At 45.2% G+C, this 23,648-nt stretch overlaps 1 protein-coding gene across 3 annotated transcripts in view; it reads right to left on the bottom strand.

Annotated features, from left to right (window-relative positions):
- Positions 1–23,648, bottom strand: part of LOC147609731 (uncharacterized) — a 52,228-nt gene that overhangs the window by 15,948 nt on the left and 12,632 nt on the right. For all 3 annotated transcript variants that reach the window (XM_086786821.1, XM_086786820.1, XM_086786818.1), the window contains exons 2-5: positions 7,511–8,951; positions 6,087–6,174; positions 5,825–5,976; positions 5,596–5,686 (exon numbers count right to left, since the gene is read on the bottom strand). In XM_086786821.1, the coding sequence (XP_086642947.1) occupies positions 5,596–5,686; positions 5,825–5,976; positions 6,087–6,174; positions 7,511–8,868 (1,689 nt within the window). In that variant the 5' untranslated portion in view covers positions 8,869–8,951. The remainder of the gene's footprint in view (positions 1–5,595; positions 5,687–5,824; positions 5,977–6,086; positions 6,175–7,510; positions 8,952–23,648) is intronic.

Raw genomic sequence — 23,648 nt, 5'->3', positions numbered from 1 at the left:
TGGATACAAGCCATGCAAAATGAGATGGATTCTACCCATAAGAACAGCAAATGGGATTTCGTGGACTTGCCTGCTCGCAAGAAGCCCATTGGCACAAAGCGGGTTTACAAGTTGAAAAGAAACTCTAAGGGTACCATTGACATCGAAAATCACTTTATGGTCTCAAACAGGCTCCTCTTGTGTGGAGTTTAGGGATTGAGCCCACAATATCAAATTACAATAATTGTGGTGTCCTTTCACACCTAATATCCAAGGGGAAAACCCAAAGGGAGAAAAGCACTTTCAAGAGAGATGGTGATAGATGCTCACACGAGTATGCAAGCTTCGAAAAGCACTTTATGGTCTCATGCTATCTTCTTTGTGTGAGCATCTATCACCATCTCTCTTGAAAGTGCTTGCTGTTGCTATTCATTCTCTGTGTGTTCCTGTCTGTGTGCAACCCTAACCCTAACATGCCCATTTTGCTATAGGAGGATGACAGAGTCTTGATTTCCTCCTATTTGGGCTCTATATAGATGAGATCACATCATTTGTGGACAGATTGTAGATGAGATCACATCATTTGTGGACAGATTTGGCTCAGGTGATGGTGCCCATTTTGCTACATGCACATGACACAATGTCACATGCACCATGCACTGGGGTACACAGTGACACACTAGCATCATAGTTCATAACATACGCGTTTGCATGATGAAGCAAACGTTTGAAACATACACGTATGAAACTTGTCTTTCATACGTGCCTTTTTTTTTAATGTTTTCTAAAGTTTGAAACAAGTAAGTTTTTTGAAGGTGCCAACCTGCATGTTTTTTTCATGTTTTTTTCATCAAAAATATAGTACGCTTTATCACCTCACCGTTTTCGAAGTGCGCCGACCTGCACCTTTTTCGAACTTCGAAGTGCGCCTGCCGCCAACTGTTAGCGTGCTGCACCGGCCAGCCTACAGCCTATAGGTATTTTCGAATTTCGAAACCCTAAAAACTTCCTGCTGTTTCTGTACTTGCAGCCTGCAGGTTGCAACCTTCCACTTGGGACTTGGGAAGCTTGGTCCCGTGCTGTACAGTGTAGTCTGTACATGTTATACAAAGTCTGTAGTATGTACAGACTATGCTGTACTGTGCTGTACTGTAGACTGTAGTGAGTCTAGTGACTAGTTTGTACCTGTTCAATGCTGTACAGTGTGCTGTACCCATAGCCTGTAGGGAGTAGTTACTAGTATGTACTATCATCTATGTAGTATGTACACAGGGTGCAATATTTACAAAGGCCTTGAATCTCATGAACTTTTCTTTTTCTTGCAAGTTTGCAAATTGCAAGCCCCAGGAATTTCGAGAAATGGGCAGACCTAAAGGCTTAGAATGGGAGCATGTGACCGTCGTTAAGTCTCTTGGCAGGGGTATGTTCACATGCAAGTGCAAATATTGCCCCCATCAATGGAATGGAGGCCCTTTGTGCATAAGGGCACATATCTTGCGTCTAACAGGCCAAGGGGTTGGCCCATGTGACAATGCCCCCGAAAGCGCAAGACATATGCAGAAGGTTGCATGTTGGTTTGATGCCTCAAGGAGATGCAGCACTAATTGATGAGCAAGTTGCAGATTTGGGTGGAGCAGGTGGATCCTCAGCCTCCTCTATGGGTGAGGATGCAATGCTTGCAGGCAAGAGACATAAAGTCTCTACAAAGGGTCAAATGCAAGGGAGTTTATCAAGAGCATGGCAGTTGCAAGCTAGAAAGGATGCCATAGTAGCCACCAGGAGGTTCTTTTATGCAGAGGATATCCCACATTTCAAGGTTAAGAGTCCTTACTTCCTCGAAATGGTACGGGCTATTGGACATGTGGGTTCTAGCTTCAAGCCTCCTTCATATGATGCCTTGCGCAAGAAGGAATTGAGGGATGAGGTGAAATGCATTGACAATGACTTGTTGGGGATACGAGAGAAGTGGAAGAAATACGGATGCACCATAGTTTGTGATGGATGGTCAGATAATAGGCTATTAATGTTCTTGCTTCTTCCATACATGGCAGTGTCTTTCTCAAGTTTGTTGACACAAGTGGACAATACAAGTCAGGAGAGTACATTTTTGGCATTTTGAAAGATGCAATTCTTGATGTGGGACCAACAAATGTTATGCAAGTATGTATGGATAATGCATCAAATTGTGTGCGTGCAGGAGAGCTCACAGAGCAAGAATGGCCATCTATCTTTTACACTAGGTGTACATGCCGTTGTTTGGATTTGTTGTTTGAGGACATTGGCAACTTGCCATGGGTTGAGCCTGTGTTGGAGCAACGAAGGAAGATTGTGACCTTCATCACAAGGAAACAAAAGGCACTTAGCATTTTTAGGAAATCTAGCAACAAGGAGCTTTTGAAGCTTGCTGAAACTCGATTTGCCTACATGTTATGTTTATAGTGGTGGCCAATTTGTTGGATGAGAAAGTTTATAATGGCTTAAGGAGGAGGGTGGTATCTAATGACTGGTTGTTGAAATGGAAAACATCCCACACAGTCAACGGTGAGGAGGTTACAGGAATAATCTTAGGACCCTCTTTTTGGAAAGATGCCAAGATGATTGTCAAGATACGTGCACCCATCTTGAAGATTCTTCGATTAGCAGATCGAGAAGGAGCAACCATGGGGCTGATTTATGAGCTAACAGACCGCATGGTGGAGAAGATACAAAACATGCAGGACATTGACACAACCAAGCTTGCAGATGTTCAAAATCTGTGTGTTAATAGATGGGACATGATGCATTCTCCTTTACATGCTACAGGATTTGTTTTACATCCCATTTGGGAGGGAAGGGTCAAGAGTCTGACAATGAAGTGCATGATGGATGGATGACGGTCATAGAGCGATATACTAGATATGATACAGAGATGCAGGGTATCTTGATTGATGAGTTGGATGTGTATAAATCAGAGGGGGGTTCTTTCTCTCGTGCCCTTGCAAAAGCGGAGAAGAGAATGCACCAAGCAGTGAAATGGTGGGAGACATTTGGTGCAAGTACTCCCAAATTGCAGGAGCTTGGTATTCGTGTGCTTTCTCAAGGGAGTTGTTCCTCTCCATGTGAGAGAAATTGGAGCACTTTCTCTCTCATTCATACTAAGAGAAGAAACAGGTTGAAGCCCTCCAATACAAAAATGCTGGTTTATACACATACTAATCTACGACTCATCACAAAAATTAAGGCTCGAGGGTTTGAGAAGATGGAGATCACCTTGGACATGATCAACAAGGAAAAAGATGATGAAAGGTTGATTTCTTTGCAAGAGATGCAAGAGCCCGATGACATTGGGACAGCCACAACCACAAATGTTGGAGGCATTGAGGAAAATGTGGATGATGAGTCAGATGATGAGGATGAGGATTCTTCTTCTTCCTCTCATGAGCATGAAGAGTAAGATGTAGAAGGGGATGAGAATACAGCAGAATAGGCTCTTCCAAAGTTCCAAGTTTCATGAAGTATTTTATCTCTAGAGTAGTATTTAAATTTCTACTATGGATGTTTGTTTGCTACAAGTAAGAAGTAGAAGGGGATGAGAATACAGCAGAATAGGCTCTTCCAAAGTTCCAAGTTTCATGAAGTATTTTATCTCTAGAGTAGTATTTAAATTTCTACTATGGATGTTTGTTTGCTACAAGTTATAACTTGTGCTTTGATTTATCTAGTTTTCACTATTTAGCCTTGAGGCTTGACCCTTGGGTAAGCAATGAGCCTTTATGTAACTTGTAAGTGTTGTAACTTTGGAAGTTTTTATAATGGAACTTGGAGAGCTTGAGTTTACCATGTATATTTGTATCTATTTGTCTAAATCTCGTCCTTTCTGAGGTATTATATGGGTCACGTATGTTACTCGGCCCAGGCCCGAAACATACTCCAAACATTCTTACATATAGCCCATGCAACAGCCCATCTAGGCTGTGAAGGCCTAGTCGGCCAGCCCTCGCAGTAGATGGGGCAGGCCGACAGTTATTTATAGGCAGCAGCTAGTGGGTATAAAGGACAGGCCGACAGCAGATAGAGGGATCAGAGCTGGCCAACAGTATCATTGGGGGCAGCAGAAGTGTGCACAGCATCAAATGCTCATTTTAGCATTTTTTGTCCAATAAGAACTGGCCGACCCAGTCCCTATAAAAGCATGCGCACCAGTTCACAGCCATAAATTATTCATTAGAAATCAAGTCGTCAAAGCAGAATTCAGTCAACAAGTCAGAATTCAGTCTCCTTCCTCTCCAGGTAATCATTGAAGCTCCTCTTCAGCATTCAGCCAGCATATGTGCACTCCTACACCTATCCTAGACTTGCATAAGTGGCCCAGAAGAGTCTTCTACAGTGCTTTTGGATTGGTGGATTCTCAGCCGACGTACAGTCTTCCTCGTCCTTGCGTTGGGCAGTCATATATCTTGTTCTAAAGCATTGTGCAACAGTTCTCCAAAGAAGTAATAAAAGCAAATACTCCTGCTTGCAGAGAGGGGCCTTCAATGAGTATTTGGGACCCAATACTGTGTCATCTACTTTCTCTTCCCTCTCTCTCTCTCTCTGTCTACTTAGTGAATGGATGCTAAGGTCTCACCAAAGTAAAGGTTTAAAGAAAACTTCTTGTGTGTTACACCACGATCAACCTCAGTGCATGTAACACAGTCTTAATTTCCGATCCTACAGAGGGGTTACAAAGACATCTCTATGCATTGAAGAGATTGTGTGATGAGAGACCTCACCGTCAACCTCCACCAAACAAGGTCATGGTCTTTAGCACTTCTTACCAAGGCCAGTCATCCACTCCTAGATCTAGTCCCCAGATTAGGGCACGGTACATCATTGCAGGACGTACCAAAGTGTTGAACAGCCAGCACTTTGTGTGCCCCAATCTGGTCCCCAGATTGGGGCACGGTACATCATTGCAGGGCATACCAAAGTGTTGAACAGCCAACACTTGGTGTGCCTGGGCAGCTGGTATCATGTAGAAGGTTGAGCCTGTGAAGACCACTCCGAGGGTGACCAGATGAGACAATCTCCACCCGGATTCCTCTATAGAGTACAGACAGACTGAAGGTGGTGGTGTTGTAACTTGTCACGTATGATCCGGAGTAAGCTATCAATACTGCATGATATCATCTTAGCTGAGTTTGGAGCATCCCCTCTTGTCATAGATGCACTCTTTCAGACCATCGCTTACACACAACATGTATATAGATTGTTTCCCACATTTGGCTCGGGAAGCCAGATTCTGCAAAGGGAGCCCAATAGAAACCTACATTTGATGTCCAACAAGCTAAGGTAGAGAAAATTCCCTGCTGTATAGAAATCCACAAACCTCCCCGTGGAACTGGTCGAGGGAGCAATAGAAAAGGTATTCTCAGCCACACGACAGTACTTTAGACTCTTCTCTCACTCCTTTTCTCATGCAGTTGCAATAATTTCTTGAATTGCATAAAGTCTAGATGGGAAGTCAAGCCTTGTAGCTGCTACCTCTTGACACATACAATAACAAATCTATGTCACAAAGAGGAAAAAGGCACTAGCACCATGTAGCATCATAAGGAGAAAGCAAAGAATCAGTATACTTGTCAAGAGGACACTTACTTGAGGTACAGCACAGTCGGCATGAAGAGGATCCCACTCCATGACACAAAAGCATTCCCAATGATCTGATTGCCGGACATTCAAAGGGGCTCTATGCACAAACACACAAGAAAGATAATTTTCTACAGGCTTTAAGTAAAAGCAGAGTTAAGCTTGCAGAAAAAAATAATTGCAACATTGCTGACTAGAACAGGATAAAAATTTGCTGAAAATATACCTCATACATTACCTTCTCCACTTGCCACAAATGACCTCACTGTGTTTGCGGCCATCACGATCTCTGAATGCTTTGACAAACACATTCTGGCACTTCAGCCAATTTTCAGAAGCTCCACAAGGAGGTAACATCTTTGCAGGTAGCCAGTTTAATGACTGAACTTTCTACAAACATAAACACCCAAAACGTGGGTGACATCAACAGGAGAGTAAAAGACATTTGAAAAAATCAGAACAAATTTTTTTAGCCCAGTAACTCGCCACCATAACCTTACATTTCTGAAAGCTTTCAAAGTGTAGTCTCTCTCCCCATCTTTTTCCTCTTGAGACAGGGGTGCTTCCATTCCAAGACGACCTGTGAAACTGTTATATTACCACGAGAGAAAAGATCAGCACCCAAGCAAGCATTGAAAAGCCAACCTCATCACATATCAAATGAAAAGCTAAATTTTTAGAGTTAATAATTATTTGTAATGTGCATTGCATAGCATATGTCCTATGGGATCCCTATAAATGTCATTGATGTCACAAACCCCTAACATTCCGGATCATGTGGAACGTGATTATCTTGATCATGTTTCTAGACTCAGGGCAAGGCCATGATGGATATTTAGAACATAATGGGAGTATAGCAGGATCTCTAGCGTGGCCCATAGACATTACCTTTGGACCCATTGGCGGGGCCCGTGGGATTTGCACGCTCTGGCCATGTGCATATGATGTACTTCATGGCAGAGTATGGTTTACAGAATCCAAGATGGGTGACCAACCAAGTTTACATGTGCTTATGCATCATTAATGTTTGCTTGGACATTATTTTTATGTGTGACATTGTTTTGTTGCCTCGACAATGCCTCGTATTTTGTATGTGAATGTCCAAGGGACCGGGGATGCCTGCACACCCTGTTGGAAAGCTTTACTCACACATAGAGAGTTAGGGTTTCAGCTGACAGTCACACAGAGAAGGAGATGGAGATGAGCACAAAGAGATTGAGAGTTAGAATCAATGGAGGTGGTAGAGTCAACCTTCCATGTATATCACATCCATAATAATATGATAGTACAAAGCCAGGAGGTGGAGGACACTGACATAGTGGATCTTGTGGACCCTCCACGAGCTGCTCTGGACCTACCTCGCCCAAGAGAGGAGTTACCTCGGACCGAGCCTCCGCACTCCAGCGTGCCCGACGCCAACGCACCCCCAGCCCCCCCCCCGGTCAGCCACGATCACCTCATCAGCTCTAGATCCAAGACATGTTCCACCGCCATCAAGCTACCTTTCCACGTGACATAACTGAGGGAGACCTCTCGGCCATACTCATTAGCCCCATGCTTGATATTTTGGAGAGTGGTATACCATCTACTCGGAGCTGATGTTGCTCTCATGTTTCTATGTTTTTAGTATTCCATGGGCAGTTTTGTATTACCCCAGTGAGATAGCTATGTTTATGTTTTCTTTCTGTTTTATTTTCCATTCGATGATGAGATATGCCATGGACATTATTGTATCACTTTGGTCGCCCATTGGGTCTTTAGTAGACGCTTAATATATCTTTCTTTCTTTCTTTCTCTCTCTCACACACACACACACACAAAAAGGGGTGCACTTATCAGCACATTCACATGAAACGTATGCCTTCTATACAGAAGACCTTATAACATCTCATGGGGAACAAGAAAGTAAAAGGAGAAGTCTTACCAATGTGTTGGACCATCCTCCACCTTGCCTGTCCATAAGGGGACATCCGCCTGGTGTGCAGGGCCCAGCCTAACTTTTGAGCTGTAGCTTGTCCCAGCAGAATAAACCTTGCCAGAACTATCAACAAATCCATTTTCTGTAAGTTTAAAGGAGTTAAAACTGCCCATCCTCCTCTTCTGTTTTCTACAGGAACTGCAGTACCAGTCATCCTCTCTATCAAAATGCTTATTGCTTAAGCGAGGGAGACAGCAAGCCATGTGGAAAGCCTCTTGGCACTCATCACAGATGACAGTGTTGTTGGCATCTTCAAGTGCCCTGCATGTCTTGCACCGTTTTGACAGCAGCCCATCTCCCACATACCCAGGGTGTGGAACGCAACCAGGAAAGCTTTGAGACAGGTAGAACTCATGAGTATTCAATACACCATACTTTTCCAACAGCGAGACGCACTGCTGATACTCAAGGGTGGCTTCTTCTCTGCTGATATCCTCATCTGGGGATCTCGATTGTGCCCTAAAAAGCGCATTTGGTTCTGCAGATTTCACCCCTAATAAGGTTTTTTTCCTTTCTTCAATCCTGGTTTCAAGTCCACTCCCTTTTGATGATTCTTTGTTCCACTGTATAGGGCTGGTCACTGATTTTTTGAGTACCCTGACAGGTGAATTGAGTTCATCCTTGACATTTAAGATCTTGGTGGAAGTTGGTCTTAACTTTCTCTGCTTCGAAACCTCTCCTTCCAACAACGTGCACGCCCTCTTTCCAAACTGCTTCCTATCAGCTTTCTGAGGGGGCTCCTGACTAGCCTGGCTTACTGCCTGGGACAGACTGCTTCCTCGTCCATGATCCTCCTTTGCTTCAACAGAGCTTTGTTCCAAGCCACTTACCAACCCTAAAAACCCCTTGTGTAGCTTTTCTCCTAGAACTGACCCCTTTGGCATGTCACCTGCACCAAGGTAGTCAACTCCATATCCAAACAATGTTTTGCTGTCTTCAATCCCAACATAGGTGCTCTGCAAGTCATTGACAGAAGCCAAACCATTGACAGACATTTTCCCTTGAGAGCTGTCTGCTGAACAAGATGGTAAAACCCCTCGTTGTGATTCCACTGCACGGGTTTCCATGCTTACTGCCTGAATCCCATCCTCATTGTCAACCTTGGTATCACCACTACTGCCCTCCAAGGGGGAGAAAGGAAGATCGACATAGATATCTACCCCCTCCCCTTCACAGAAATTCTCTAACCCTTTCAGATCAGTGCTCAAATCAATCAAAAGTCTTCCGGCTACTCCAGCTGACGTATATCTGAAACAGCCGCAATCAAACTGCCTCAAACTACTCCAGTGCGAGTTTGCTAACATGTCCTCTTACTTTGCATGAATCAGAGACTAAGAAATAGTTTGCACGATTGCCCATTAAAATGGCTGAAGTTGATAACTACAATCTGAGAAAAGTAAAGAACTACAACATTAAGAACAGTTTCTTGTAAAGTTGGAAGCAAAAGAATTAAAGTTGAAGAGATCTACATTTGCAAGTCAGAATAGGAAACTAAATATCAAAATGAATGCTGTCAACAACACAAGAATTAAAGTTGAAGAGCTCTACTTTTGCAAGTCAGAATAGAAAAGTAAAGCTAATCTTTCTCATGACTACTCGTGTTTTTTCGATCAAAGAAACAGTGCCACATTGTCACATGAACCCACCAAAAATAGGTTGACACTTGAACCCTGGAACATCAAGTAGTAGCACCTACACATATCTCAGCACTTGGCAAAGAAAGACAGTTGCTTGGGGGGGCAAGATCCAGCATATGTGCATGACAGTACAGCATTGTACTTTTTCCTCTAAATCAAGTGAACCATCTCCTGGCATTTGTGCTGGTAAGGAAAGAAAGAAAGTCATATCACAAGCCACATTTATTATACAGGGCTTTTGTTGTGCGATTTCATGTGATCTATAGTGATTGCATGAAGAATAAAAAGGCAGACCACATCAATGGAACTGAATGAAGGACTCTTCAAAACCAAAGTTTTGTGATTCTGATGCGTACAGCTCGATGTGCAAGGCCAAGAACCTAAAATGCAAAGCAAAGAAAAAAATTGAAGCAAGATCCTCGCCACGTACCAAATTCGAGATTCCAGATTTATGTGACTTGATATTGGTGCAAAGTCTCTGCCTATTTCTGTGAGAGCTCATTTTCACACATAGGAGTCAACAAAGGGAGAGAAGACCAAACTTCGAGAGTACCACAAACAGCTCATAGACCAGCAGACTCGACCCGAATGGTAGCTATTAACGCCTAGCTTTTTGAGGATCTAAAAGTAGAGCTCAACCCTCCTTTATGTGGGAAGTAGCCTCAAGTAGGTAAGGCTATTGGATGTGGGCCAACAAGGCGTTCCGTTATAAATAAGTAGCTCATGCGTAGCCCCCATGTCGAGAAAACATCTGCCATGTGTGGTAATGTCCCATGTCTTGGGATGACCACTGTATAGAGAGAGAAATGAAATGAAATGAAATGAAATGTTATATTAACGTCTTCAAAAGGCCAAAGTGACCTATGAGACCAAAGTTACAACCATGTGACATCTGATACACTGTCTGGAAAAGAAAAGAAAGAACTAAGTATCTCGCCCCACAATACATCAGTAAGAGGGGCATCCGGAAGCAGCAACTAGGGAGAGTGGGAAGCTAATGCTACTAGTCAAAATGGGGTACATGAGTACATGGATACATGAATACATGAATATGGGGGGGAGAGAGAGAGAGAGAGAGAGAGAGAGAGAGAGAGAGAGATATTAACTTCTACGAGAGGCCAAAGTCGGCCTATGAGACAAAAAAAATAATACAACTGTGTTCTTCCGGTCATCGGAAGAAAAGAAACAAAAGAAAAAGTGTACATGTGTCTGGATACAACTGTGAATCATCATGGATCGGTGGAGCCCATATACAAACAATATAAGGGGGGTGGGGATGTGGATGGAGTGCTAAGGCAAGATGCATCTCTATATGCTGAAGGGAGAGAGAGAGAAATGAAATGAAATGATATATTAACGTCTTCAGAAGGCCAAAATGACCTATGAGACCAAAAAGGTTACAACAATTGGTGGATCTGATACAATGTCTGTGTAAGGAAAGCTAAAAACAACTAAACAACTAACTGAAACTGAAACAACTATGAGGAAAAGTTCGGTACTAGGAGCTCCTAATGGATAACATCTGGGAGGAAAACTCTAGCAACAAAAGTAACCATCATACACATCACTATCCAAAGATGTCTCTCATCGGTCGATGGCGGATATCCTCAATGTCCTCCATGGTGAGTACTCTGACTAGACGTCTCCCATGCCGTGCTAGTATGGTCCTGATCCTCTGTTGTAGTCTCCGCCGGTGTCAAGGTGGGCCTCTCATCTTGGGGCGCCTCGACCGCCCCAACTCTATAGCCCGATCAATCAGTGTACCTCTGGTGCGGCTGTACTCTGGGGCTAGCTGCAATGCCTGCTAGCCTGACTGCTCAATCTCTGGTCGAAAGAAGTCTGTAATCTACCTCTGTAGGTGTCTCTCCCCCTCTGATCCCCTCCCTCTTAGGAGACCCTCTCTATGTCTACGCAGCTCCAGCAAGTACAATCCGAGAGAGAGAGATGGCGAATCTTAATAGACTAGCCAAGAACTAATCTGCTTACTAGGCTTAAAGAGCAAAAAAAATGGCATGTACTACTCTCCCAAGTACGGAAATCTGATGGTATAGAAAGCCAAGGATAGTCACTTCTGTTTGGGCTGCTTTTAAGGGCTCAGTCTTCTCTTCCTAGGTTGGCTGCTCCAAAAGACTTGTAGAAATTGTGTAGAATGAAGAGAGAGGATTACAGTGGATTGCTTGATAGGGTCCCCTGCTCTTATGGGACACATCCAGGACTTTACCATCCCAGAACCACCCATTGGCCCGGCTGATCACACATACCTTGCTTTCACTCTCTCTTGCTAACCTTTGCCGCCCATGCCCAACCCCCTATATCTACTTTCATCTCTACAAAAATCATCTCTGTCGCCACATTTCTGACCTTGATCTCACACTACCCATTTCAGCCCTCTCATTACAACTCTCTTCTATCATCTGCGATTGATTTCCTCGGGGGAAGATTTCTCTACCACTAAGCCCCTTGTGGGCTCACAGCCACAAAACAGGTGGTATGATCCACCTGCTCAAATAACTGCAGGCCCGTATGATAGGTCACATGATGGCCAAGATCTATGAAGCAGTTCTGGAGGCTGAGATTAGTTTTTTGGTACAGTGGCATGGACAAAGAGCCCTAGGCCAGGCAAGATTCAAGAGACCATGAGGCTCTCAGAAGAAATTAGGGGTCAAATAGGGCTGCTCACTGCCAGCAGCGGCGCATAACCAAACAGTGAGGGCTAGTGACCTGGGGAGGGAAGGTAGCTCAAATCCCTGCACATCCCTGTTGGTATTGTGGCCACTTTGCAACCACAAGTTGTGAGGCCTTTAGGAAAGACCAAGCCGCCTCCCAATGAGTACCAAATTGTGACTACAGAAGGATCTACTCCAGAAAATTAAAAATTAGAAAAACAAAAAACAAAAAAGCAGAGCTGCCCACTCTCTCCTACACTGTTTGGGATGTATAGCTCATCATTTATGAACACAATTGGGGGAACAGGTTCACAGTTGGCCAAGATAGCAGCACCCATTTTGTTTATGCCCTAATCTCTGATTCAGCAGAGGGGCTATAGAGACATCTTGATGAGTACAGAGATTTTGCGTGACGAGAGAGACTTCATGGTTAATGTCGAATACTTGTACGTATGTTGTTGGTCAGCTTCCTGGCTGATGTTGCAGCTGCCATGGATGGCTTTCAATATTACGTGCATCCCGCACTTGGATGCCACGTGGACATATTTGTACAACAGGAGTGGAAACTGCTCCCATGTGAGCCCCAGTCCAAGACGAGTCAGCCAGAGTTCCACTCTAAGCGTCCAAGGTCAAGTGTACAAGTCCCGTACATGGTCTTGGTCAGGTTTGCATTGTCTGTGAGTCTCCCTCTTGAATGACGTCAAGTGTTCTGAGTGTTTGGATTACAACCAAATACCAGATGCATGTAAATTGCATTTAGGAGAAGGGGGCAGCCCTTTGGGCTACCCGAGGAAGGGATTTGTATCCCCTAAGTACGCACGGGATAGGCCTTAGGCCACCCATGGGGGCCACGGAGACCCATGGCCATTGCCCACCAGCCCAAGAAAGGGTCTAGGCCCTTCTTGGCCACCCTTGGGACTGGGCAGCCAGTCGGCCAGCCCATGTGGGCTTGGCCAAGCAGTCGGCCAGCCCATTGGACTGCAGCCAGTCGGCTAGCCCATGGGCAGCCAGACTGGTAGGCAGCCAGGGCACAGTGGCTGCCCGGACAACCAGCACAAAGGGCGGCCAGCTTTAGGTGTGAAAAGCGCTACCAAAGAGGGGAATAAATCCAGGTCGTGGGAGAAATAATAACAGGCCGACTGCCTTATGGACCCACCGACCAGCATGAGAAGGGCCTATAAATAGCATGGATTGTTTATTCATTAGGCATCTTAGCATTCAAAAAGATGCAAAAGTCTTCCAAGGACCAAGACAACCAACGACAAGAGGTCTGCTAACTATGGGACTGAAGATGAGATAGGGGCTACTAATGAGGTAGAGGCTGTCTGAGCAACGAACATAAAGTAGTGCTCCTTTCGCTCCCTTGCGGATAGCTCGTCGGGCTTGGAGGTACGAAATCAATGGGATGCCAAGAATGCTTCTATCCCCACGAATCATGAGGGGCTCAGGAAAACCTTTACAAATAGTAAAAGTGTCCTACACCCAATCGGGAATAGGCTCATATTGACGAAACCACTGGATTCCTAAGATCATGTCACACCCCAAAAGAGACGAGACAACGAAATCTCGTTGGCATGAGGCCTTCTGAACTTCAAAGGCAAACTATTGTGCCTTCTAAGATATGTGGGTGAGGAGACCAATGATATGGTACTAATGTGCAGCTCTTCTTGCTAGCCAACTGGGGAGAGATGGCGTCCTTAGAACTGCCCATGTCAAATAGAACTACAAACTGTCGGCCCTTGGCAGAGCCATAAGCTCGGATGGGGCTTTTCTGTGCAGCATCGCTCTCACCCTCCTGCTTAGCATCAAATACCATGGATGGCATAGGATGCATAGAAGGTAAAAGCTAAACCACATTGATGGTAGTAGGCAGGGCTAGAGGTGAAAGAATGGCTGTAAAACAAAAAAAACAGCAAATAGATCTTGCAAAGAAGCACATGTGCAAAAGAACTGAAGTAGAAAACTTGTTATCTGCTGAAGTAGAGCACGAGGGCTGCCCATAGACGCATACAACCAACAGCAATAGCTGAATAATGATGTGCTAATGATGCTAACCCAAGCCACCTATTTATAGGTTGGACAAGAGCTGGTCGGCCAGCATAAAAACAGTGGACTGGCCGACTATGCAAAAAATACTAGAATAATGTCTAAAAAATAGACAAAAATAGCAAAAAAATATATAAAATAAGATGAATGCATGGCCTCATAAATCTGGGCAGATACAGCATGAAATATGCACATATATGCCCAATCTGAAGATGATAATGCCAACAAGAGGAGCTAGAGATGATGTGGCAACTGTGGCACAAGGTGCTTTGGAGGCTTGCTCGGCTTGCCATTTGTGGTGATCCTTCTTACCATGCCCTTTGGTATGACAGAAAAAGCATTTGTTTTCTAACTGGTATTTCCTTTGCTCCTCTGTAGGAAGAAAACCTCCAGTGATGCCTGCTTTAGTCTTTTCCTCAAGGGTTTTCTTAGGCTTAGATTCTTTATCCTTCTTACCCCCTGAACTAGAGCTATTACTGCCGTCCTTCTTAGCATCTTTAGAAGATGCATTACCTTTCCCTGGCTGCGTAGTAGATTGCTGTTGCTAGGGTTTGGTACTGGACTGTGATGACTGCTTGGACTGCCTCCGTTCATCTTCATTTCTTCATTTTGAGCAAGAGTCAAAGTCCGGTCATATGTATTGGGTTCAAAGTTGCGAACTGTGAACAAGATGTTGGGATCTAATCCACGAATGAATCGATCCATCTTGGCCTGCTCAGATAGCCCTAACTGTTGTGCTAAAGTGATAACCTTTCCGCAAAACTGAAGCACTGCTGACCCGTTTTGTTTGAGTCTGTAAAACTCATCTGCCAGGCCGGTCATATACTGGGGCAGAAGGATACGGTGTCTGATACCGATGTAACATGCAACGGAAGTATTCGTAATCTAAGGATCCTGTCACACAAATGCTCACACCGTCTTCTGTATCCTGAGTTTTGCGAGTTTAGCAATCCACTTTAAGACTTCAAACTTTAAGAGATTTGAGAGAGAAATGAAATGAAATGAAATGTTATATTAACGTCTTCAAAAGGCCATAATGACCTATGAGACCAAAAAGTTACATCATGGTGGATCTGATACAATGTATGGATTAAAAAACAGAAAATGAAAAATAAAGATGATACTACTGGCACCTAGAAAATGAAACTGGAACTAGAACGTAAACAGAAACCCTTATAGGGTGTGAATATAGTGAGAGGGGGGGTACGCTATGGAGATGAGTGGAGTACAGTGAGGGGATAAAATATCATGTGAGACGGGGGGGTACAATGGAGGTGCCTCCATCTCATAATATATGCCGCATCGGACGCTGGCGGATCTCCTCAATATCCTCTGTGGTCAGCTCCTCAATATCCTCTGTGGTCAGCACCCTGACTGGGTGTCCCGCATGTCTCGCAAGAATAATCCGAATCCGCCGCTGCAACCTCCGTCTATGCTAGGATGCCCTCCTCCGTAGTCGTGGGCGTCTGGACCACCCAAGCTCAATCGCACGATCAATCAGTGTACCGCTGGTGTGGGCGATATCCATGTCTTGCTGCTGCTGGTCCATCTAGCGCAGTGATGGCTGGACTAAAGAAGTCTATAATGTGCCTCTGAGTCTGGCTCTCTGTGCACCTAAGCAAGCTATCTCTATATCTCCGCAGCTCAAGCAAGAACAATCCCAAACACCTCTGGTCCTAGTACCCCATGACTCTGGAAAGTGGTCCAAAACCCTCTCTGAATAAACAGTGGAAACGACCACGTATCTCATAGTATGCAGTATGCAACTCTGTCTCTGGCTCCCCATGGCATACTCCACATATCCTGGCCTTAGCTGGTATACCTCTATATCGGCCAATCTCAATCTCAAGCTGGTGTGAGGATGTGTGAAGATAGAAACTGTACACCGTATGGGGTACCAAATTACCCACTTAAGGGCTCCCTCTCCCGTTACCGGAATAGTATTTGCTTTATTTCTTTGAAGAGACTAACGGTAGACTGACGATAAGCCAAACGTAAGATCTCGGAAGACCAAGAGTCGGGCTGAACTATACACCGTTGTAGAAGCACCAATGATGACCAATCTCGAGCCTATGCACTCTTCCCAATGTTTTTTGGGCATTTTTACATCATTTATTTATTTTATCCAAGATAGATGCAGTCGGCCAGCTCTGTAGCCTGCTGACCAGCATCATCTGTCCATATAAATAGCTGAGCATATAATCCATTCATTCATTCATATCATAATCAGCATTGAAGCACTCAACGTTGGGAGCCTTCAGCACAAGGAGCATAAGCGATTGCAAAATTCAGCACATCAGCCTTCAGCGTTTTCCTCATTAGCATCTAGGAGCATCAACGCTTGAGCAATTCAGCCTCCATACAGTAAAACGCAACATCTACAGCATTCAGCCTTCAGCACCCCTTGCGTTTTCAGCATTCGTACAGTTTTCAGCACCCTCATATGCATCATTTTGCTTCAGCCACCTGGTGAAGGTAAAACTCAGCATTCATACTCATTTTCAGCATTCATACATAGTCTAGAACAGTCCCAATCAGCCCCTTCTCTCAGCCTCAGATTTGCAGCCTTCCTACATCTGTTGTAAATTATAGAAATAATAGTGGATGAATTCGAATGAATGCTAGATGGTATTTGAAGGCTTGTGCCATGGTCTAAATGCAGTGGATGAATGCTATGCATTATGCAGAGTGCTTTCTAATGCAAACCCTGAGACTTCTACTGACTCTACATGCATGAATGCATCTCTTCAAGTGGGTTAAGGGACTTGGACTGACTAACTGACTGACTGTCTGTCTAAGGCTGAGAATGACCTATGTAGCTCGTGCCTAACTTATCCTAGATTGAGGATTACAATGGGGTCACGGCGTACGACAAATATCATCCTAAAAGGTGCTAATACTATACAATGTTGCACTAATGATCATTGATGATGAGCCATCTTGTCACCATGCACTACAGTGCAGAGTGCATGTGACATATCTCTCTCTCATAGTAGCGACACGTTTCAAAAAACGCGTTTGAAACGTTTTGGAAACGTTTCAAACCTTTCCCAGAAGTTTGAAACGCGTTTCAAACTTTCCCATCTTGGCATGTGAAAAATCAATACCATATATGATATTGATATGCCAGAATATATGGGATCATTGATAGCATTGATAAAATGATAACATGTTGAATATATGCATGCTTGTATGATGTATCAAGATTTAGTAATAAGTATGTACTATCATCTATGCATAATGGGCCCATGGCCCATGGGATAGCAAATGCCAAATATGCCAAGGCAGTCATCCATGTTCAAACTTCAAACTCAAAGTTTCAAACTTCAATCCTACATAAAAACAATGCAAGAAAGAAATGAGACATGGTGTATGCTGAATATGTACAAACTACAAAGTTCAAATGCCAAACTTTAACTTCAAAGGTTGCAGGCTACAGCCTGCAAGTTTCAATCATGATTCATGAATCAACAATCATAGATAATACTAAATAGACAAATCACATGACAAGTTTGAAACGCGTTTCAAACTCCCAGACGTTTGAAACGTTTCAAACGGGTCTGCTAAAGTTTGAAATGCGTTTCATAGCAACTATGCTCTCTCTCTACTCTCCCTTTTGTCTGTGTTTTTGCATCAACATGTTCTAGATGGTGTTTAGGGCTGAAAGAAGACTCTTAAAGCTTCCGCATGTAGCACATCCATTTTGCGAGCTGGACGTCCCCGACCCAGAGCATCAGGACCCTCCACCACACAAAGACGGATTCGTGAGGTTCTCCACCGACATGTCACGCTCCCATCACAGAGACCTGACATTCACTCAACCATCAGATCGGTTCTAGCCAAGGCGGATATTGTCATTGGCTAATCACAACATATCTCACTCTACACAGGATCATCTGCTGATCACATGTACTGTCAGTTGTTTTCATTTTACTTTTCTTTCAAGACCATACTAGCACGGCATGGGAGACGTCCAGTCAAAGTACTCACCATGGAGGACATTGAGGATATCCGCCATCGACCAATGAGAGACATCTTTGGATAGTAATGTGTATGATGCTTACCTTTGTTGCTGGAGTTTTCCTCCCAGATGTTATCCATTAGGAGCTCCTAGTACCTTACTTTTCCTCATAGCTGTTTCAGTTTCAGTTAGTTGTTTAGTTGTTTTTAGCTTTTCTTACACAGACATTGTATCAGATCCACCAATTGTTGTAACCTTTTTTGGTCTCATAGGTCATTTTGGCCTTCTGAAGACGTTAATATATCATTTCATTTCTCTCTCTCTCTCTCTCTCTCTCTCTCTCTCTCTCTCTCTCTCTCACACACACACACACACACACATCCAGAAGACATTGATTTGCCTCATAGGTCGAGTTCGGCCTCTAGTAGACGTTAATATAGCTTTCTTTCTTCTTTCTTTCTCTAGGACAAAGCCAAAGACGGAGGAGCACTACATCTGTCGCTACACAGCATACTATGAGATTCGAGAGCGCTACCATTGCCTTTTCAGAGAGGGATTTGGACCACTGGCTAGAGTCATGGACTATTGTGATCAAAGATGCTTGGGTTTTTATCTTCTGGAGATCCACAGGCTCAAAGAGTCCATTATCAAGAGCAGACGCCCGACTGGCAAGGAGTCCACACAGAGACAAATTACTGACTTCTTTAGAGGGACTACCCGAGAGGACACACAGCCGACAGCTCAGCAGCAGGCACCCCGTGGGACTCTAGTTGAAAGAGCTATCCAGTTGGGCAAATCCAGGCGCACGAGGGTTCGCAGATCATCACATCAGAGACAGTGCCTACACCGGAGGATTCAGACCATCATTGCGAGGCATCGGGCTCGTCCGACCAGGCATCTCACTATGGCAGATATCCAGGCCATCCAGCAGAGAGCCATGATAGAGCTCCTAGGATGATTACCATTCGAGCCATATACTGTTGTACTCACTGTCACTTTTGTACTCCCCCATATTCATGTATCCATGTACTCATGTACCCCATTTCGAGTAGTAGCATTAGCTTCCCACTCTCCCTAGTTGCTGCTTCCGGATGCTCCCTGCTAATGTATTGTAGGGCTAGATACTTACCTTCAGTTCTTTCTTTTCTTTTCTAGACAGTGTATCAGATGTCACATGGTTGTAACTTTGGTCTCATAGGTCACTTTGGCCTTTTGAAGACGTTAATATAACATTTCATTTCTCTCTCTCTCTCTCGGCAGAGTTTGCTGCAGCCCCGATGGTAGTGGAGGCACTCTTTCAAAAAGTCACATACCTTCATCGCATCAGTCACATGGATCCCCACAGGTACCCGAGGCTTGCCCTGGAGTCCTCCAGACAGCTAGCACTTGAGGGGCACTCTTCAGTATGGTATGCACTAGTTTCCACTTGGTTCTGAGTAAATGGGCTCTGTATGGACCGCCTACCCCCCCTTCAGTACAGTTTGGACTCCCCTTTTATCCGGCTATCTCACGAGGATACCAACCCGGTTATTCGGACAGATCTTCTTAGCCTCTACACACATTGCACATGGATCACACCCCCAGAGCTCCCCACGAAGATGCACTTTTACAGAGACCACTTCCTCTCGCTCACTGAGGATGGATTCATCCAGCAGCCGGGCTACTTGAGTGTTCACATGTCCCTCAAGGAACCACACCAAGGTAAGTATATGCATTTGTAGACTCCACTGTCTCCTGACCATATGTAAAGGTGGGTACTGACCTCCTAACCCACTGTGCTGTGGTGTTAAACACCATCACCTTAGTTTTACCAAGGTTAACAGACAATCCACTGTCCTGTGCAAACGTGTGCAATGCATCCAAATGACACTGCATCCCCTCTGGAGAATCTGAGATCAGCACAATATCATCAGCATACAATAACAGCGGAATCCATGTCCCTGCTAGCTGTGCTCCTCTGTCACCCTCCCGCTCTACATAGTCCGAAACCTCATCCACATACATCCCAAATAAGGTGGGAGAAAGGGGGCAGCCCTGTTTTACCCCAATAGTGGAGTGAACCATCTCAGATATACCCTGAGTAGTACGTACCTGGCCCACAACTGTCTTGTATAAAGCCATGATTCCCCAAATCAGCTCTGTGGGCACTCCCATCTCCTGTAGTCTGCGCATCAGTCTGGCTCTCGGTACTGTGTCAAAAGCTTTGCGGAAATCCACAAAGCAACAATAAATCCTCCTGCCATATAATCTGCCCTCCTCAATAATAGCTCTGAGTGTCAAGATATGGTCAAGAGTGGAGAAACCTCTCCTGAACCCTACCTACCCTGATGCACGTATGCCCTCTCTCTCTGCCCATCTACTCAACTCCTGCTCAAGAATAGATGCATATAATCTAGCCAATGTGTGACCAATCATGATGGTACGATAATTCCCAGGAAGCATGGGATCCCCTGACTTGAAGATAGGCACAATCGTGGACATATTCCAAGTCTCAGGAAAACCCTCACACATGGCTCGGTTAAACATCATAGCAATAAGCTCTGCAAGCATATCTCTGGTATGAATAAAGTGCTCTGCTACCAAACCATCATGATCATATGCTCTCCCAGTCCTCATCCTGTCAATAGCTTTCCTTACCATCTCAGCACTAAAGAAAGCACATGTCTCTGGGCATGGCTCCGATGGGTCTGGCAGGGGCGGCTGTCCTGGTGCTGTGTACAGGGATGCTGCATACTCACCCCAAATCTCTATGGAGGTAATGGCTGGTGATGGTGAATGCTCATGGAATAGTCTCCATGCCTCACCTGAGTCTTGAAATAACTGATACAAATCCCTCTCTAATTGAGCAAGATAACCCCTCTTCTTCCATCGCACTAGGCGCCGGAAGGTAATCCGTGACTGTCTGTGAGTGGTAACATCCATGAGCACCTCTCTGTGTAATCTAATCCTCATCTCTCTACACTCCTCATCATACCAGCTGTTCTGGGGCATGTTCCCAGATCGTCTCCGTGTAGGCTGACTATGGGGATATGCCTCTGATGCTACAGCATGAAGCGTCTCTATCAATATCTGAGTGAGCTCATCTAATGGCCGTCCCGGCTCCTCGGCACATAAGCGTCTGTATATCTCATCCGTGTACACGGTGTTCGTCTCCCTCGTAAAGGTATAATGAGTGTGTGTGGAGACCTGTCCCAATGGAGCGGTGCTGAACTGAAATGTGAGAGTGAAGGACAAGATAGCATGATCCACTGCTACTCCAACCGGCCTGGTGCCTACCATAAAATCCTGAAAAGAGGGAATGAGACTGGGCTGAGCCATAACATAGTCCACTGTACTAGCACCATGTCGATGTGGAAAGCTAGTGAAACCGCCCGCTGTCGGGAATCTCTGTAGGCCATTCAGGATGGCCAATCCATGTGCAGTCCCCATGTCTATCAAATACCGGTATGTTCCTCATCCTGTGAGAGTCTAGATAGGCCCATATCCCTAACATCAAGCTCCCTCAACATCTCCTCTGAGGTATCATAAAATACTGTCTGGTTACGGGCGGTCCTGGCATTGAAGTCCCCCAGGAGAATGATGTCACCATCCCTGGAGAACTCCCAAATGTCATTATCCAAAATAGAAAAGGGACACTGCCCGCTAGGTGATGCATACACTGATGTACTAGGAGCAAAATAGCATATAGCAATGTAGAGATATCTGCCCGTCCCCCTCAGTCTAACCCACATGTACCTAGCCTGCTCATCTCTGCGGACTATATGTATCAGTGGCTGCAGCTCCTCTCTAAACAATACTGCCACTCCTCCTGAGCCCCGTCCTCTATGCTCTGAACGAGTCTCCTGTCTACAAGCTGTCTCCCATCGGTATCCACTAACATGTGGCATGGACTGTCCAGGAGCCTAATGCGTCTCACAATAGAAGATGATGTCCCTCCCAATGAAACTATCCTCAAAAGCCCCTACATCAAGGCGTAGAGATCCATTACAATTCCAAGTAGCAATTTTGAGTGTAGTCCCATAGGTCTCGCACCGTCATGAAGAGCTCCTCTCCATAATCACCACTTTACCATCTCTATAGAAGGCCATTTTCCCTTTCTCTCGGGCTGCCCTTATCTCGGGCATAACTTCTTTCATGTGGGAAGTTGCGAGAGTGTGAGGTCATCTCCAAGAAATATTCCCGTCTTCTTGAGTGTAGGACGTCTCTTCAAGAAGTCCTTCTTCGCTTCCATGGAGGGGAAACGAATGATAAGTGTTCTCTCCTTAGAAGATTCGCCACTACCTTCTCTCTTCTTTCCCACTCTCCATGCCTTTGTGTGCGTGGCTTCAATGCCCATCATAGAGAAGAGCTCCTTGGTTTCCCCTTCCGCATCATCACGGTCTTTTAGACCGGACACTCGTACATGTAAGGCCCGGGTCTTCCTCCTTTGCTCCTCTTCAAGGGTCATGTTGATGATGGTGGGAGTGGGGATGGGTGGCGATTCTTTACCTGTCCCTTTCTTGGCGACCTTGATCCATTTCTCCGCCTCGTCCATCTTCTTTTGTGTCTCTGTGATCACCTCCACCCATGAAGATGTCTTCTCTTTATGTTACTCCTCCTCCTCTCGAATGATCCTCATTTGTTCCTTGATGGTATTCAGCTCTTCAATAAAGGAGGGCTGAAATTTTCCATCCTCAAGCTTGCCTTGTGAAGTGGCTTCCAACTCCTTTTTGAGGGTTGAGATTTCAGTAGCTTGACTTTTAGCATGCAATTTGGCCTCCACTAGTTCCTCCTTTAAGGCTGAAATCTCAGCCTCTTGCCTGGATGTTCTCTCTTCGAGCTCTTGGATTTTGTCAAATCCCTTCTCGAGTTTGGAGAGGCGGTTTATGATTGCGGTAACGGAAGAGTCGACCATCTTCTTGTTTTCTTTGATAATTGTGTTGAGCTTGTCCTCCACCTTCATGAGCTCCTCTTTAACTCCGGTCTTGGCCATGACTTTTTGCAGTACTTCCCACAATCAATGGACTGGAAATTAATCCATGACACCTGCGCACAGCGCGAAACAGCAGCACCGGGGGGGGGGGGGGGGGTTCAAGCCATGTAGAGAAAAGAGAAGAGATTCAGCAGAGAGAGAGAGAGAGAGAGTTATGTTGCTGCCTTGGGGGCCTGAGGAAATGTGGGTGGGAAGAGGGTGGCGTGTGGGTGGGAAGGGGGGGGGGGGGGCCTGAGGGACGGGCCAGCCCAGGCGGGAGAGTGGGTGGGAAGAGGGAGGCAGAGGGATGGGCCAGCCCAGGCGGGAGAGAGGCGGGCGAACAGCGAGAAGAGAGAGAGAGAGAGAGGGGGGGGGGGGGGCGGAAGCGAACAGAGGGAGAGAGGCGAGAGGGAGGGGGGGCGGGGGGCGGCGAGCAGGGGCGAACAAGAGAGAGAGAGAGAGAGAGAGAGAGAGAGAGAGAGAGAGAGAGAGAGAAATGAAATGAAATGTTATATTAACGTCTTCAAAAGGCCAAAGTGACCTATGAGACCAAAGTTACAACCATGTGACACCTGATACACTGTCTGGAAAAAAAAAGAGATAGTCCCACAATACATCAGTAGGGGGGAAGCTAATGCTACTAGTCAAAATGGGGTACATGAGTACATGGATACATGAATACATGAATATGGGGGAGTACAAAAGTGAGTGACAGTGAGTACAACAGTATATGGCTGGAGTCGTAATCATCCTAGGAGCTCTAGCATGGGTCTCTGTCGGATGGCCTGGATATCTGCCATAGTGAGATGCCTGGTCGGACGAG

Source organism: Cibotium barometz, chromosome 50, assembly GCF_041138505.1.
Source record: "Cibotium barometz isolate CiBa-2024 chromosome 50, ASM4113850v1, whole genome shotgun sequence".
Lineage (NCBI taxonomy): Eukaryota > Viridiplantae > Streptophyta > Polypodiopsida > Cyatheales > Cibotiaceae > Cibotium > Cibotium barometz.
The sequence above is the reverse complement of the archived record's forward strand: the minus strand, read 5'-3'. Positions and strand labels throughout refer to the sequence as shown.